At 39.7% G+C, this 15,616-nt stretch overlaps 1 protein-coding gene and 1 long non-coding RNA gene across 6 annotated transcripts in view; one reads left to right on the top strand and one right to left on the bottom strand.

Moving 5' to 3' along the window:
* The window catches only part of SYNPO2 (synaptopodin 2), a 92,196-nt gene that overhangs the window by 50,566 nt on the left and 26,014 nt on the right, over nucleotides 1-15,616 (top strand). For 3 of the 5 annotated variants that reach the window (XR_010651340.2, XM_065837607.2, XM_071808105.1), the window contains exons 2-3: nucleotides 9,113-9,264; nucleotides 13,553-14,346. Coding sequence is in view for 3 of the 5 variants with exons in the window: in XM_065837607.2 (XP_065693679.2) it covers nucleotides 9,113-9,264; nucleotides 13,553-14,346 (946 nt within the window). In the remaining 2 variants the exon portion in view is untranslated. Of the gene's footprint in view, nucleotides 1-9,112; nucleotides 9,265-13,552; nucleotides 14,351-15,616 lie in introns of those variants that run through there. The other 2 variants (XM_071808104.1, XM_071808106.1) reach the window with 2 other exon arrangements.
* On the bottom strand, nucleotides 9,479-13,919 carry LOC136101459 (uncharacterized). Its single transcript, XR_010651341.2, has 3 exons — nucleotides 13,808-13,919; nucleotides 13,498-13,584; nucleotides 9,479-11,943 (listed from the first exon to the last, which is right to left on the bottom strand). It is a non-coding gene; the product is annotated as an uncharacterized lncRNA (long non-coding RNA).

The following is a 15,616-nucleotide window of genomic DNA, read 5'->3' as shown; positions in this document are numbered from 1 at the left end:
CAAGGCTAATCAAAAGACTAAAATTTGGTATACCAGCTCTAAAGAGGCCCTAACAATAAAATGTATACAGCTCTCATGGATTTTTAGAATCTGTATACAGAATACTCCCATACAGGTAAGTCATCCCACTCAAACCCCAGCTTATGACACTTATCTCAATAGCATATATCCCAGCTTGTTTAAAATTTAATCCCCAACCTTGAGCTCTGGCTTGCCTAAAATACCAGACCTTCAGTTTAGATCAAAACCTGGTATTTCAAATGAATTTAAGTGGATGTAGAGCCTCAAGCCTGAAGATCTGATGACTTCCTTGTCTGCTCATCTATATCTATCTACCGAAAACTACTTTCTCTTTATATCCGTGTTCAAAGAGGAAACTAAGAACACAAAGGTCATTCAGTTTTCCTGATGTACAGGCACAAGGTCTGATAACCAACTGCAGGGTGCCTTGTTTTGTTACCCTGACATGTGGGCCAGGAAAACCAAATACTTCCTGACCTTCAATTTGCCCACCTGTCTATCTAAAGCATGTCATTATCTCCAATATCCATGTGTCACCAATGACCTTCACAAACACAGTATTAATGAGATGAATTTTAGACAAATTTTGAGCAATGTTTTGAACACTTGAGCTAAGTATGAGGAAGAGATGGCAAGGTAATAGCTCTGAAGACATTTGCTTTCTTGCTGAAGAGAGCATTGTTATTGTGTAATTAGAATAGGAGTTGCATGTTAACCATGTAACAGAAAGCTATCTGTTGCACAGACAGATCTAATGCATAAAAAAACTGTTGTACGAGCATCAATTCCATGTGCCTGAAAACACAGAATAAGCTCAAGAGCTGAATAGCATGTTCCTAGAGACATTAATAACACACAAGCACAGGCCAACTTCACAATCCTAGATTTATCAGCCAGTAAAACAGGTGGTCTAACTTATGATGGCTTTAGTAGGTTTTTCTTAGTTGCTTGGTTTGGTTTTTTCCTTCCCTTTTTTCTTCCAATTGCCTCAGTATTTTAAGCATACACCCTATAATTTGTAGCCATTACTTAGCTCCCAAAGCGTGATTTGGGTCAAAGCATCTTTAATGGAATTATACCAGCAAAGGCCTTAATTCCTTGTATGAAACAAGATCTACAGGCTGGTTGATAGGCCATATCTTTGTTTCCAGAGGTATTGATTTAAAGCAAGAAACTGACAGTTTGTTTTCAGATAAACATGGAAATACATTCCAATGTTCAGATTGTAAACGAGAGTTGAAAAATAAAAAAAAAAAACACAAAAAACCAACAACAATGCCCCCCCCAATAAAAAACAACAAAAAAATCCCAAAACAAGCCAGCAAAACAACCCCCCCACCAAAAAAAAAAAAAAAAAAAAAAAAGGAGAAGGAATGCAAGTTCGTCAGTGTGTCACCTCTATTGACTACGTGACTATGGAGTTCCTCACCTGTGTCCCACAAGCTGCCTGGGAGAGTTCAGAACATTGTTGGTGGAAGGGCTGGTGTTCTGGACTGAGGAGCACTGGGAAATGCTGGTTTGCACTAAGTTGTGAGCTGAAACCCAGGATTTTGGCTTAGCAAGGTCAGTGTTTACCAGCCTAAAGTCCATGAGCTGTCTAAAGGATCCTAAAAAACCCAAACCCTTTATGTGGCAGGCTTAACTTGCTGTACAGATGTTTATATCTAGAAAACAAAAAGCTAACTAAGCGAAGGTTACTTTATTTTGTCTGAAGGAGTCCTGCATGTATAAACATTGTAGAACAAGGCCCTAGAGCCCAAATTTATAAACTGCCTGAATTAATTTGTAACTTCATTTTTAAAGCCCTAATTTCATACAACTAAACCCACTAATACAGTAATAGTTGTGCCACTGAGTGCTACTGCTTCCTGCTCATAATAAAGCATTGTACATTGCTAATTCTATTAGAGTGACAGTTAATTTTAAATATATTTAAATACATTTACTAGCCACTGCCTTTGCTGTAGGGTTTCATAACAGAAATGCCTTTTTTTTTTTTTAATACTCTCTAAAGGAAACACTGATCTGCAATTCTAGATCCTGAACTTCACGACTAACACATAGCTAATCAATTAATGAGAAATGTAACTTCTGGAAAGCACAAGCTAATTGTCTGATAAATATTGACTACATTAGCTCATTCATGCTGGCCTTGAGCATATTAAGCTAGCTAAATTTATTGCAGCAACTAGCAGGCAAGCCTTTAATTATGGCAATACTATGTTGCATTCATTTAAGTGGAAAAGCTGAGTTCCATATGCACTTTGTGCACTTCACCTATAGTACTATTCATCACTTTGTCAGCAAGCAGAATACAACTTTAATTGCTTGGATTTTGGATTACTTCATCACTGCCCCTGTCTCTTGAATCACTTTGAATCACCACCTCTTCTACAGCAAAGACTAAGTCATATTCATGTCAGTTGACTTCTTTGGTATTTCTAGTACATAGTCCATTTAACTTGGATTTTTAGTTAATTTTACTTTCTGTTTAAGATATCTGACTGAATCCAGAAAGTTCTAGATTTGGAAACATCAGATCTGTATTCAGGGTGTCAAATGTTAAAACTTCTGTTTCTTTTAGGGAAAAATATTATTAAAAGAGTGCATCAAACGTGTTGCTTTGACACCAGTATGAACATAGAAAGAAGAGGCAGGGTCTCCACACTCCTAGCCCCAGTCCCCCTTTCCAGCATACTGATACCTACTGTCTCTGCTTCTTTCCCTTTTTTCTCTCTCTAACATTACTATTAAATAGTTGTACCTAAGAAATCAAACATCTTGTTCTCTGCTCAGACACATTTTTTCCAAGAGTAAAAGAATCAGTATTTCTGGAAACCTAAAAAAACCCCTTATAACAGTAATTTAATTCACATGGTACTTCTGTACCCAGAAACAGTTTTCAACACAGACAGAACTGATACTTGTGTTTACGAGTGTGAAACAATATACTGACATCAAGTGAGAAGTTTTAACTGTGCTTACCAGCAAATTGCATATTCCTGCCTCAGACAAGTATAAGGATCACTATCGGGGGAAGGCCTAAAAAAACCCACAAATGGTTGCTTGGTTACCTGCCAGACAACCACTGAAAAGAGACACTAAAATCTTAATGTTGCATGCAGAAAGTTGTGTGAAGTGGCAGGTAGGTAGAACCTGCTTATACAATAAAATATTACACAATTTCTGTATAATGAGAAGACCTAGACTGATTAATTTTCTCTAAACAGAAAACAGGTCACCGATTTCATGGGGAAAAACACAAGAGACCTCAATACCAGCCACATTTAAACAAATCTACTCTGTTAGATAATGGTGAGATTGAAGTGACTATACAGAATAAGTATTGTAATCCAAATGTTATTATTTCCATTAAAAGGGACTATTCAATAGATATTTCTTAAACACAGTTCTGCATTATTAATAGTGGCAAGACATCTAAGGGCACAGATTGCTACTGCAATAAAAAATACTACTTTAAAAGCTGAATAGCTGTTGCGTCTGAGAAAGTAACCTTAAATTTGAAATAATTATTCAACAGGGTCATAACAGTAGTCAAAGGGCATATCCCTGTTAAGCACCCTTCACCCTCAGTTACTGATGCATAAACATAACTCCAAAAGAAAACACAAAGTCACTACTGGTAAAGTTTGCAGCTGACATAAGTGAAGTAGCAAACAATAATGAAAATGGACAACTGATCTACAGTTTGCCTGGTAAGCCATGCTATTCTCGGCAACATGTTTCAACATAACAAAACACAAGACCAGCCATCAGAAACTCAAGACTAACACTTTAAACTGTAGCTTCCCTGAGGACTTAACACGTGTAAATAAGGTTCACTGAAACCAGCTTCAAGCCTTGAGGGCCATACAACAGTTCAGAAGAGGCTTCAGGAATCAGATAGGATATTCAACTGAATAGGTTCTTCCAGAGGTGACCCTCTCAATGAAATAATCTACTCTGTTCATACAAGCAAGAGACCTTCAATAGCAAGGAAGTGTATTTCCACTACATTCAGTGGAAATATTTCCTCTTCTGTCGTCTAAAAGCTGCTGGCAAACTGAAAAAGGATCAATAAATGCTTGTCAGAATAACAGTTTGGAAAGCTTGCTTTGAATTGTGAATAACACTGTGAGAACAGAAGTATATTTTAAAGCCACAAAAGTGTTACTTCAATAGATAAAAGTTTAGGCTAAATGGATTGTGCTAATGCATTTTCTCAGTCTGGTTGCCCGGGCAGGCTGAGCAATCATTGAGCCTGGTTGCTCTGTCAGGCTACATCTGAAGCACATCACTTAGACACACATCCCAGATACAGGTGTGTACTCCTAGTAGCACACCAGAATCAGATTAAGATATATGTCATCTTACCCAAAAGTCACCAGTAAAAGCAAGACTGAAATATCCTAACAATTTCTTGGTTGCACAATTGTAGGACCAGGACTGCAGAGTGTCCTCAAGTCCATTTGCCTCACTTTAAACTACAACTCATTGACCTTGTTACCAGGTTCAACATACCTCCACTCTCTGATCTGCTTATTATAGGAATCAGACGCACAACCAAGATCATCAGCTGGTAAACTGAGCCCCAGTTGCTGTCTATGCATCCACTTGCAGCCACAACAAGTAACAGGTGCATCTACTTCAGCTCTTTAGCTTCATCAGGATTACATTTTCTGAAGCAAGTTTCCCTATTATCTAAGTATACCATATGTTATTTCAGAGCATGGAATAGTTTTGGGTTGTACAAACTAAACTGCTTTCAGATTAAATCAAAGGGGCAGATCTAGTACATGCTACCTGGCAAGTAGTCTCCAGGTGACAGAATGAGACGAGTTAGTCTGAAAGTAAAAACCCTACAGCACACACAGCACAAAGACTGGGCACTCAGCATTAGCTTTCTCTACAATCCCCCTCCTTTGCCCCACACTAGCATGGACACAGCCACTGTGTAGTCCTCAGTTTATTAATCTTGCACTGATTAAGAAACAGAGTGAAATTTCCACATGCTGCAGGTACCCACAACTACTCCAGCCCCAGCAGCATCCCACAGCAAGTTACTATCCCACACATTTCCACCCACATACCTGTGTCTTTGAGAGATGCTCTCTCACCAGTGCCTCACAACACCCACAACTTACTCCCACTTTTCAGCCCAAGCCTTTATGAAGCCTCCTGAAGAGCCTCTGGACAGCCCCCAGTCCCTCCTTGCAGCAGCAGATTGTGAATAGATGCCAGGTGTGGGGGGAGCAGCCTCCCCCCCCCAGCTCCCATGGCCTTTTCCTGCAGCTCACAAGGGCTCCCGGTGCCTCCTTGGTGCTCAGATAACAGGGAGCATACAGGGTAAGTTCTTCACAAAGGAAGTTTCCCCTAAGAACAACACCTCTGTGGATATGAGGAATTGCTCAGCACTTGACATTTTAAGCAACAAGGGGCACTCCTGCTCGTGGGAAATTCTGGATAGAAGAGTAATCTGGGAACTAAAATAAATTACATACTTCAGGTAAATTGTCCAAGTAATCCAGCACTGTTCTTCACACCTTCTAGCAACAGCAATCTAAACACCTGAAATTAGAGAATATTATAATAAATGGCTCAGAATAACTTGAAATTAGATTTATGTACAACTAATACTGTTAAAAATTCAGAACTGTAAATTCCTTAGGGGCAGAACATGCATAGCATTAAGGTCAGTACTGCTGCAATGTCAAGACACCTTGTATAACAATTTCTTTAAAACCTTTGGAATTCGGAGTCGATATTTCCATTGTCATTTCAATGGAAATTTTGTGACTGGAGGAAAACCAAGGCATTCTAACAAGTGCATGATATATAACTTGAGTAATAAAAAAGAAGAGTCCTGACTGAGGGGCAGCAGAAAAGCAATACAGGCAGCACCAGGGAAAAGTGGGCTAAAGGACTTCAACATACCCCAGGGGCAGCTGGTGTCTTCACAGGTTCAGCATGAATGGTACAGGCTAGGCTTCCCTGTGCTACAGCGGTACTGCAAGCATCGAAAAACTAAGAAAATCCCTACAAATATATTTTTTCTAGTACTGAGATCCCATTCACAAATTTTACAGGAAGAAAAAGTTTTCCTTCCCAAAGAAAACTCCAGCCTAAAGCAGACAGGAAAAACAAGTAACGGAGGAAGCCTGGGCTGCACTATAAAGCAAGAGAAATCACTGGTTTTGGAAGAATCTCTTCTGCTTTACACCAAAATATGCTTTGCTTTAACTTCACAAGAACTGGATGAAGCTTACTTATGTCCCCAGTGTCACCAAGTCATATTTCTGCTAACAAAGGCAGCTTTTGTCTCCCAGTGGGCTTGTCAAAGGCTTTCTGCCAAAAATTCTGAGAGAAAAATGTCTGCTAAACACATATTCTACCAGGACGATCCTGGTTTCCACAAATCTTGTGTGTGTCTGTGTGTTTTGTTGTTTTTTTCCCCAGAAATCTGAAAAGTTTTGGTTTACATGAGTAAATAATTTGTTCATTTTTGTGGGTTTCCAATGAAGGCAAATAAACTAAACCAGAAACAATTACAGCTTGCCTGGTAAGACACTCCACATATTACTGAGTAACCTGGTGATATCCTGAGGCTAAAATAACAAAAATGATGATGGTATATTTCTACCCTAGTGGTAACCTGCTATAATTTACTATACAACCTGCCTTCGCTCTTTTTTTGTCAGTGCTCTCTCCTCCCTTTTATCCCCCTGATAGAAACACTAAACAAAAAGGAGAAAACTGAGGTGAGCTTATATAGACATTATTCAAATCTGGGAGGCACAGGTGCCTCTAGGGGAGGCTGGGGAAAAGGCTGACGGTCAGGAGAACAATTAATAGGTACAGCATGTCCAGTGTGATCCTGCAATGGCAAAATGTTCGATGTATATGAGTCAACCTGAAAGTATAATACTGACAGAAAATTTGCTCTAGTGTGCATAGGAACTGAAATGCTGGCAGAGTGAGGTATAGGGACTTACAGTAATTTCTTTCCTGCATGACCAAAGAAGGGGCTGAGTTTTTTATGAAGGTCCAAATGCCTCACAATTGTGATCCTTCAACAATTCACAAGGCAGCAAAATGGACTGAGAGGCCCTTTCAAGAACTTTAAAAGGAAATTCAATGCCTTTGTCTATTTTCCTCGAATGCTACCAAGGAGTCTGTTTAAATATTATGAAACTTGTTGAGCCATCTAGCAAGTCACGTAGACCTATTAACATGGTACATTTGTACTTCTGCTTTTTGACATAAATCACTGACGTTATGGAATGGGTAACAGTTTCTTTCCTGAGACACTTGTAATGGTCATCTATGACGGAAGTGACCCCAAATTCTCAGACAATAAAGAAACAGGAACAAGTTTTCTTCTCACAATCTAAGCATCACATTATGCTATTTCAGAGTTCACATGTCGCTGTAATTGCTGTTTACATGTTTTTTGAAAGAGGGTCACTCTAATTTCTCCATAGCATCCACATTAAATATTTACATTCAGATCTAAGATGTCTTGTAAAATTTTAATAGCATACCCTCCTATTAAAAACAGAACAAAACACCACAAACCATCAACAAAACACTCAGCCCAAATCCTAGCTCATATATGAAGCAAAACATTCTAAACACTGTGTAAACCATCATTTCTTCCCAAAGTACAGGGATGTTTATGCTCTTGCCTAGGGGCAGATAAACAGAGCAGCATACCACTCCATATTTGTAAATGTTAACAAGGCAAGGTAGAAACTGGCTTCTGTATGCACCAGGCTTCTGTTTCTTCACTGCTCAAAAAGCCATAATATGACATATGGGTATGTATAAATTGAAACAACAAAGATATATGGCCCCATCACAGAAAAACATGCAGTCTCACTCTTCATTCTACATATCATTGTGACTTCAAGAAACTTTTCAAAATTGCCTCCAGAAATGAATCTTAGGTAGTAGCCCCATGGCCTAATAGTATATTTGGGCTAATTCCATGTGTCTGTGGGACAGTTGCACCCTCAGACCTGGTGTATAGCAAAAGTAACTTTCCTAGAGTCAGTGGAGACTGACTCTGCTGCTGTGAATGTGGTAGAACTATACTACAAAAATTTTCAAGAAAATGCTATGAGGATTTACAAGGATGATGTATCAACCCTCAACTGAATATTGTATAAAGCCACAGTACTCGCACCGATAGGCAGAAGACTGAGAGCAAAGAACCCAAGGACAGCCCTTTTATGTGTATGTGTCATTCTAAAATAGACTCCTGCAAGCATTCTGGTTAATATAACATACTGTTTGCCAAATATGTACTTTAAAAATAGCAGTCAACTGTATGGCATACTTTGAGTGGTGTTAAAGCTGTCTAGGTTTGTTATACAAAGACTATGATAAGTTATAACATGCTGCCAGTGCAAAAAGGAGTGAAGCAGCAAAAATCAAGCTGCATAAAATTCTTGAATGAGTACTTGACTGGGAAGGCTAAACCCTAACAGGCATCTTTTAACTTTAGTAAATAGGAGCACTTACTCAGATGACTAAACATGGATTTAGGATCTCCAGTGATTCAGATGTTTATAGTTTGGCAAATAAACCTACAGTTGGGCATCTAAGAAAAAGTGTAGAGTACACCAGAAGTCCGCACACCTACTGCTCTAACAGCATTTAGACACTGACATTCTGCCCAGAGGAGTCTGAAGTTCTATGTTCTTCTTTTAAAATCTTGGCATAGATTTCAGCTCTAGTAGCCTTCCATTTTAGGAGAAACTAATAAGATTTTTTTTTTTTTGCATTTATGCTAAACTCTGCTTGATTGTTGTCTCAAACTTCTAAGTCTTCCTGAAAAAATCCAGCCCATTTGACATCCAGCTTACAACCTCAGTAAAGCAGAAGTTCTTGTATTTTTTATTATTGGCCAGAACAGTATTAATCTTGACTGGGACAAGTTATTAATTTGTGTTACTAAAAATTAGTTTATGATCAATAATACTGATCCTTTTTCTTTTGTACAGACAAAAGTGAGTTGAAGACATGGTTGCTACTCTTTTCAAATGAAGACTAATTGTGCAATTTGGCATTTGTTTTTGACTCACTGTAGGTTCGCAGCAAGAGCAAAGCAGCTAAGGCTGGACTGTGTGAGGGAGATGAGGTGGTATCTATCAATGGCCAGCCTTGTGGAGACTTAACCTATGCTGAAGTGATTGTTCTGATGGAAAGCCTGACTGACGTCCTACAGATGCTTATCAAGAGGTACAAGAATGCTCAGAATGCTTTGGTGCAATTCTGTTCAGTGAATCATGTGGAATATGCTGGTTTTGAATGCACTCATTTTGCAGACATATACTGTGAGCTTCTTATAGTTCTCTTATATCTGTAACTCTGCTTATCTGTATAGAATAGGGAGGGAAGACAGAGTATTTGATCTGAAGGAATCAATGTGCATAATTTGAACAGCACAGTTCAGGAACAGAATTAAGAGTACAGTCTCCAAATGTAATGATTTTATTTTATTAAGTATCCTTAATACTTACAAGGTGCCTGCTACCATATCTGCATACCAGAGAGTCTTCAGTTCAATTATTCTTTCCACCCCTTTGAAGCAGTGAAGTGTTGTTTTTCTCCATAGATAGGGAAGTGAGGTTTACAAAAAGCAAAGACTGTATAGATGAAGAAACTGTTACACAGATATGCGTTGACGATGACATGGCAAATGGTCTTCTTAGGTGGCAAAATGTGTCAGTAGTCAGGAGGGGGAGAGGATCTGGCAACAATGAATTCTATTTCTGGAGCTGTTATCACTTCACTAGATGAGGTGGGGCAAGTCACAGCTCTCTGGGTCTCAACTTCTCCATTTACAAAATAGTGACAGTGAATTTCAGTTTGCCTTGAAAACGCATTGAGCTTCTTAGAGAACCTTCACATAAATTTGCAATGAAGCCAGCATTACTGCTCATGGCACATCAGTCTATTCTAGTGACTTTCTGTAATTTTATTCAGTGTGCTATATGCAATCTTGAGTTCACAACTGCCTATTGTAAGCGCATTCTCCCCAGACTTTGTGAATTCAGAGAAGATGAACTCTGAATTGCCTTCAATGTGGGTAAGAAGAGGAAGAAAAGACCTGAGACTTCCACATTCCTTGTAAGGAATTAGAGCTTCCCCTCAGCTACTGCAGTTCCCACAGGCAGGAGCAGGAGGACAGAAGGGGTCAGGACTCATGACAACAGCTAACAGAGCAGCAACACTGGAAAGTCTGAAAGGGCTCTGGTACAAAAAAGGCACTTGCCTCTGGTTACCAGGGATATCTCAACAGCACATGAAATTCCTCTGTGCTTTCTGCAACCTGCACAAAGGAACTTTCCTGAAGTGTCTAGTAGTTCAGTTACAATCTGCCTTCAAAATAAGATGCTCTCAAGGAGTGGATATTTTGCATGGCCTATCTGTTCATGTTGTCTTGGGCTGAGTAATGGATCAATGTGCTGAGATCAGGGGAACAGCGATAGCTGAGGATTACAGCTTACCTTCTCCATAGTGCATACTCTTGTTTCTGGTTCAGCAGTGTACTATTTGAATGCTCCTCATGTGAAATCTGCATTCTTATGTTTTTAATTTGTAACATGACTACTAGAACTGCACTAGTAAAAATTGAATTTGTGGCTGACTGGCTGTCTGCAGTCATAGGAATAGCTCCACACACTTTGAGTCCTGCCTTTTGCCGCGCTATAACTGAATATTTCAGTTGGTCTAAAGGCCACATTACATTCTAGCTGAAAGTGACAGCACATCTTTCATTCACTCCATTGCCCCTGTCTGCGTGTATGATGAAGGGCAATACATATCCTGAAAATCAGAACCAAACCAGAGTGCTTAGATGACATAATTCAGTGTTTCATGGAAAAAAACTCTGTGTCTGTTACGAATTTTAAAAAACTTGCAGTTGCTCAACAATTGGCTGGCTCTGAAAGTGACTAACATTTTCTAAAGGAACTCACTATGAGAACCTTCGAATTCCTCCTCATCAGCTCACCTTCTCCAACTCCCAGCCCCTGCTGTCAATATCTTCCAGGGTAGGTGAAAATAAACTGAAACATTTCTCTTCCACTCCCTCCTCCTTTGTGGGTAGTAGCCCACTCAGCACTATGACTAGCAGGATTTTTCAGGATGTGTTTTAGCATCCTCTGAGAACAATGAGGGGCAAATCCTTCCTTTCCTGAGAAGACATTTGTTAGCAGCTACCTCAAGAAAACGCCAAAAATCATCAAAGAATAATGCCTAATCAAAGTGGTGTTCCGATGGTGACTTTTGCATCCAAGCCTCTTTTGCTGGCAGGGAAGAATATTTCTCCTTGGGATGCTTCTGACTGTTCCTGAAATATTTGCATGAAAGATGCATTCATCATTGGCCTAATTCTGCTCTTACTGAGCTCACTGGGAGGAAAATTTGGCTTTTAAAGTAGTTTTTAAAATGCTATTTGGCCTTTAATGTCTACAAAAAGTTTTCCCAATCCCGTGTAAACCACAGTCAGTGACTGACCGGCAGCACCCACAAAATCTTCAGTTTCCAGGATCAGAGGAAAGAGGTAACACTGCAGGGCAGGGACTCTCCAGATGCCATGTGAGGGAGCATCTTACCATCCTTCCCAAGAAATGCTGAACAGATGTAGCCGGAGAACATCAAGCGTGGGGACAGAAACAGGAACACTCGCCTGCCCTTTTCACATCAGTGTTAGCAGCCCTTGGGTTACCACTGAGTTTAGAAAGAAAATTTCTAGGGGGAAGCAGGGAGTGTGCTCAGTGCATACCAGAATGAAATACACCATGGAGGGAGTAAAACATGATTGAGACAAACCCTGCCGTGCTGACTCCATGAGTTCTGCTTCCTTCCTGCAATCACGCCAGGGGTGTTGTTTCTGCAGTGAGCTGGAAAAGCCTAAAACAAAACCAATAATTTGATGAAACAATCTTAAATTACAAAAAAGAGATCAGACGCAGTATTTCGCCTCTTGACACATGGATACGCGTTTATGTCTATATAGAGTAGAAGCACATCCATAAGTAGCAAGGGCCTTTTAAGGTGGAAATCTTTCTCTCTCACACATACACACAATCACTCAGCTACCAATAAAGGCTAGCATTTACTGGCCCAGCCTCCTGTCTCATATCTTACAAGGAAATGTTTACAGATTTCTGTAATTTATCTGTACTTAAGAGCAGTACAATTGATCATACAAACAGCATAATGTGATGGAATCCAGCAGCACTCACAAGGAGCTCCCTAAATTAAAATCTGTCTGACCTTTATGTAGTTCCATATGTGGTTTAATGGATGTTACACGTTTTGTGCTATTTGAGGCAGACCCAGACTGCTACAAACAGTATGCTACATGGCTAGAAATCAAGTGATATTGAAGCTTCGTCAGTGCACTGACAGATTTGTCTCCTCTGTTGCTTCTTCCAGCCTTTCTTTGTAGGGTATCCAAACTTCCAGAATACCCGGGACTCACTTTTAAGTTCAGAAATCTCTGTAATACTAGATATTAATACTTCACTGAGGGTAACCACCGCTTCCTTCACTTGAAAAAGTGCTTTGCTACCTTCTAGCCAACGGAAAGCCTTAATAACATGCTGCATTATTAATGTACAGAGAAGGTTTCTTCTTGAACCAATAGTAGTCAGTGTGGCCCAGAATACTGAAAGAAGCAGCTGGATTACACTAGGAGTCCTAACACCAGTAAAACAGCCTAACTGGGCCAGGAGAATGAATAGTTTAAAAAAGGGAGCTACACTGAGTTATATCATTCAGGAAGGCAAAGTAACCTTTGCCAGTTAGAAATACATATTTTTCAATAACTAGGAAATATTTCATGAATTTGCTGCCCTTTTTCACTGGATCACTGCAATTGGCCCATAATTTTCTAATTATTGCATGATCCATAAGAATAATGAACCTCATAGGAATTTTCTGAATGTGTATTTTAAGTATGCATTCCCCTCCCTCTGATCCTCACCGAGTACTGGTCTGTTCCTCAGACAGTAAACTATTTGGGACAGGAACTGTACATGAGGATGGTGCCTAAAACAGCTGCAGTAGTAGCCACAGAGGCAAAAATTAACCACTATTCTGGTGTCATGCAAAATTAACTTTATCATGCATATGTGAAATATGAAGAAGGCTATCCCAGAAGTCTCAGTAGCATTTGTCTGGAGATACTATAACATGAATGTGTCTGTGAAAGCATGCTGATGTTAGGAATGATATAATTCAACAATGAAGAAGGATGGTAGTAGGATCATAGTTCTACTGTGACAGTGTAATTTTCCTCAACTGTTAAGTTGAAGAATTTTGAAAGACACAAAGGTGCTTTAATTTAAGACCTCTACATTCTGGGAAAATTCTTCTACTTAAATGGACCTGCTAGCAGGTACCACAGTTAATATAGGGGGGGAAACACTATACAGAAATTGTTTTAGTAACTGTACTTACATTGCTGTGCTTACAGCACCTTAATTTCTTGAATTACTTGTTTGTGTATGTGCAGATCCTCCAGTGGAACAAATGAAACCTTGAGTGCTGAAAGAGAAAATGGAAAGCATGATAACATGAAAAACGAGGACTATAGGGAGAGCACTACACTGCAAAATAACACAGCGAAGGAGATACCCCATGGAGATCTATGCATCACAGAGATATACTGCGAGACTCAGCAGGGAGAAGGAGAAAGCAACACACACTTTTCTGAAATTAAACAAGAGACCGCACAAAGCCACAGAATTACTCCTAAAGTGATAGGCACCTCCAAAGTGCTTGTAACAGATGAGGCTGCTTTCAGAGGGAAAACAGAAGAAGAAAGGCCAAGCACTATGGTTGAGCTGCAGTTGTCCCTCTCAAATGACAGGCACAAGGGCACCAATGCTCCTGCTGTGACTCTCTTAGGGGCAGAAAAATGCAGCCCTGCAGGAAGAGGACCCAGTGCACAACAAGATGGGACTAGCCCTGTAATGGCAATTCCCCTGGGTGTGAAGGAGGGCAACATCCAGTGGTCAAGCAAAGTAGTCCAGTTTTCCAGTAGCAAAGAGGTCAAGAGGATCCAAGGTGCAGTTCCATCTCTCCCCAGGGTGGAGGTGATCCTAGACTGTTTGGACAGGGAGAAGGAAGCAGCCAGGTCTGTAGCTGAAAGGGGGTGTGTTGATTCTCAAGTGGAAGGAGGGCAGTCCGAAGCACCTCCTTCCCTTCTCTCCTTTGCAATCTCATCAGAAGGCACAGAGCAGGGAGAAGACAACCAGCACTTGGAAAGGGATCACAGACCTCTCAAGCACAGGGCGAGGCACGCAAGTAAGTATGTCCCATCTAATCATTTGCACTGTCTGAGGGTATAGTTTGTAACTTTAAACATTAATTTCAGAATTTAGACTGCATTAGAAAAAAATGTTTAGGGTTTTTTTCTGCAGTTTTCTAACTTCTCTTCTCTCTTTTTCTTTTAAAAAATGTTTCTGTTCTTGCTTTATCTATTTTTTTCAGAGTAATACAATGCTCCTGGTGATGAGCCAAGACTATACCCCTGCCTTAACTGTGCTGAATAACTTTGCTTAGTACACCTCTACTTTGAAACTAACCCATTACTTTGTCCAACTAAAAATACATCTCCCAAAAGATGTGTTCTGCTGGTCTTCTAATGTATATTCAGAGGCAATCTGTAGAATATTAACAAAAATGCATGTTGCTTGCACATGTGTAAGTGAATCCTGTAGATTTCTCCTTTTATAGCAAAAACTTTGTGTTGCCATTTGCATCATCTAAAATCAAAGCCATGCCACTGCTCTTAAAAGTTAATAACAAAAAAGGCTAGTAGAAAAACTTGATGTTGCCCGCAGAAGTGATTTTGACAGACACTAGCATGTGTTTAAGTGTTACATGATCCTTTCAGTTTTGTCAGTCTTCTCTAGACTGTAAAGTGAACATGCTATTTCTTCTGACTCCCATACCCAGAGGTCAGCTTCAAAATGCATCCAAGAAGTTTATGTGAAAGTAAACTTGCGACTGGATCCAACATTAATTTACTGAGTGTAGATACATTCCATGCATCTCTTTATTTATTTCTTTATCTGTCTATTCATTTATTTATTTGGGACCTTTCTATTGGTTGCTTGCTCTTTCCCAACAATGTTAAGAATCCTGTCCGCGGATTTAGTAGCAGTATGTCAAAGGTGCTTGAATGTGTGCAGTGATATACTGTAGCAACAAGCTATTTCATATGCAGTGTTGGAATTAGTCCGCTAACCCGCTGCTAATTCCTCTGTAAGCATATTTTTAGCATGATAACCATCTGTATCTTATTGGCAACTGGATTAAGCAGTTACTTATGCCTAAGTGTCTGTATGCAATCCACATATTTTTGGCATATTAAATGAAGCATAAAAGAAAAGTGCACGTGCTTTACATTTTGGCTGTGAAGTCAGAACCAACTGTGCGACTGTGCCTGTCTTAGAGAATTACTTGCAGTGCCTTTCTATTAAGGCAAAAGTATAAAGAATGAACTATATATTACATCATAAACTCTTCTCTCAAGTAAGACATAGGTTCTGTCTTTTTCACATCTCGACAG

This window comes from Patagioenas fasciata, chromosome 4, assembly GCF_037038585.1.
Source record: "Patagioenas fasciata isolate bPatFas1 chromosome 4, bPatFas1.hap1, whole genome shotgun sequence".
Lineage (NCBI taxonomy): Eukaryota > Metazoa > Chordata > Aves > Columbiformes > Columbidae > Patagioenas > Patagioenas fasciata.
This window is presented reverse-complemented; position numbering and strand designations above follow the sequence as displayed.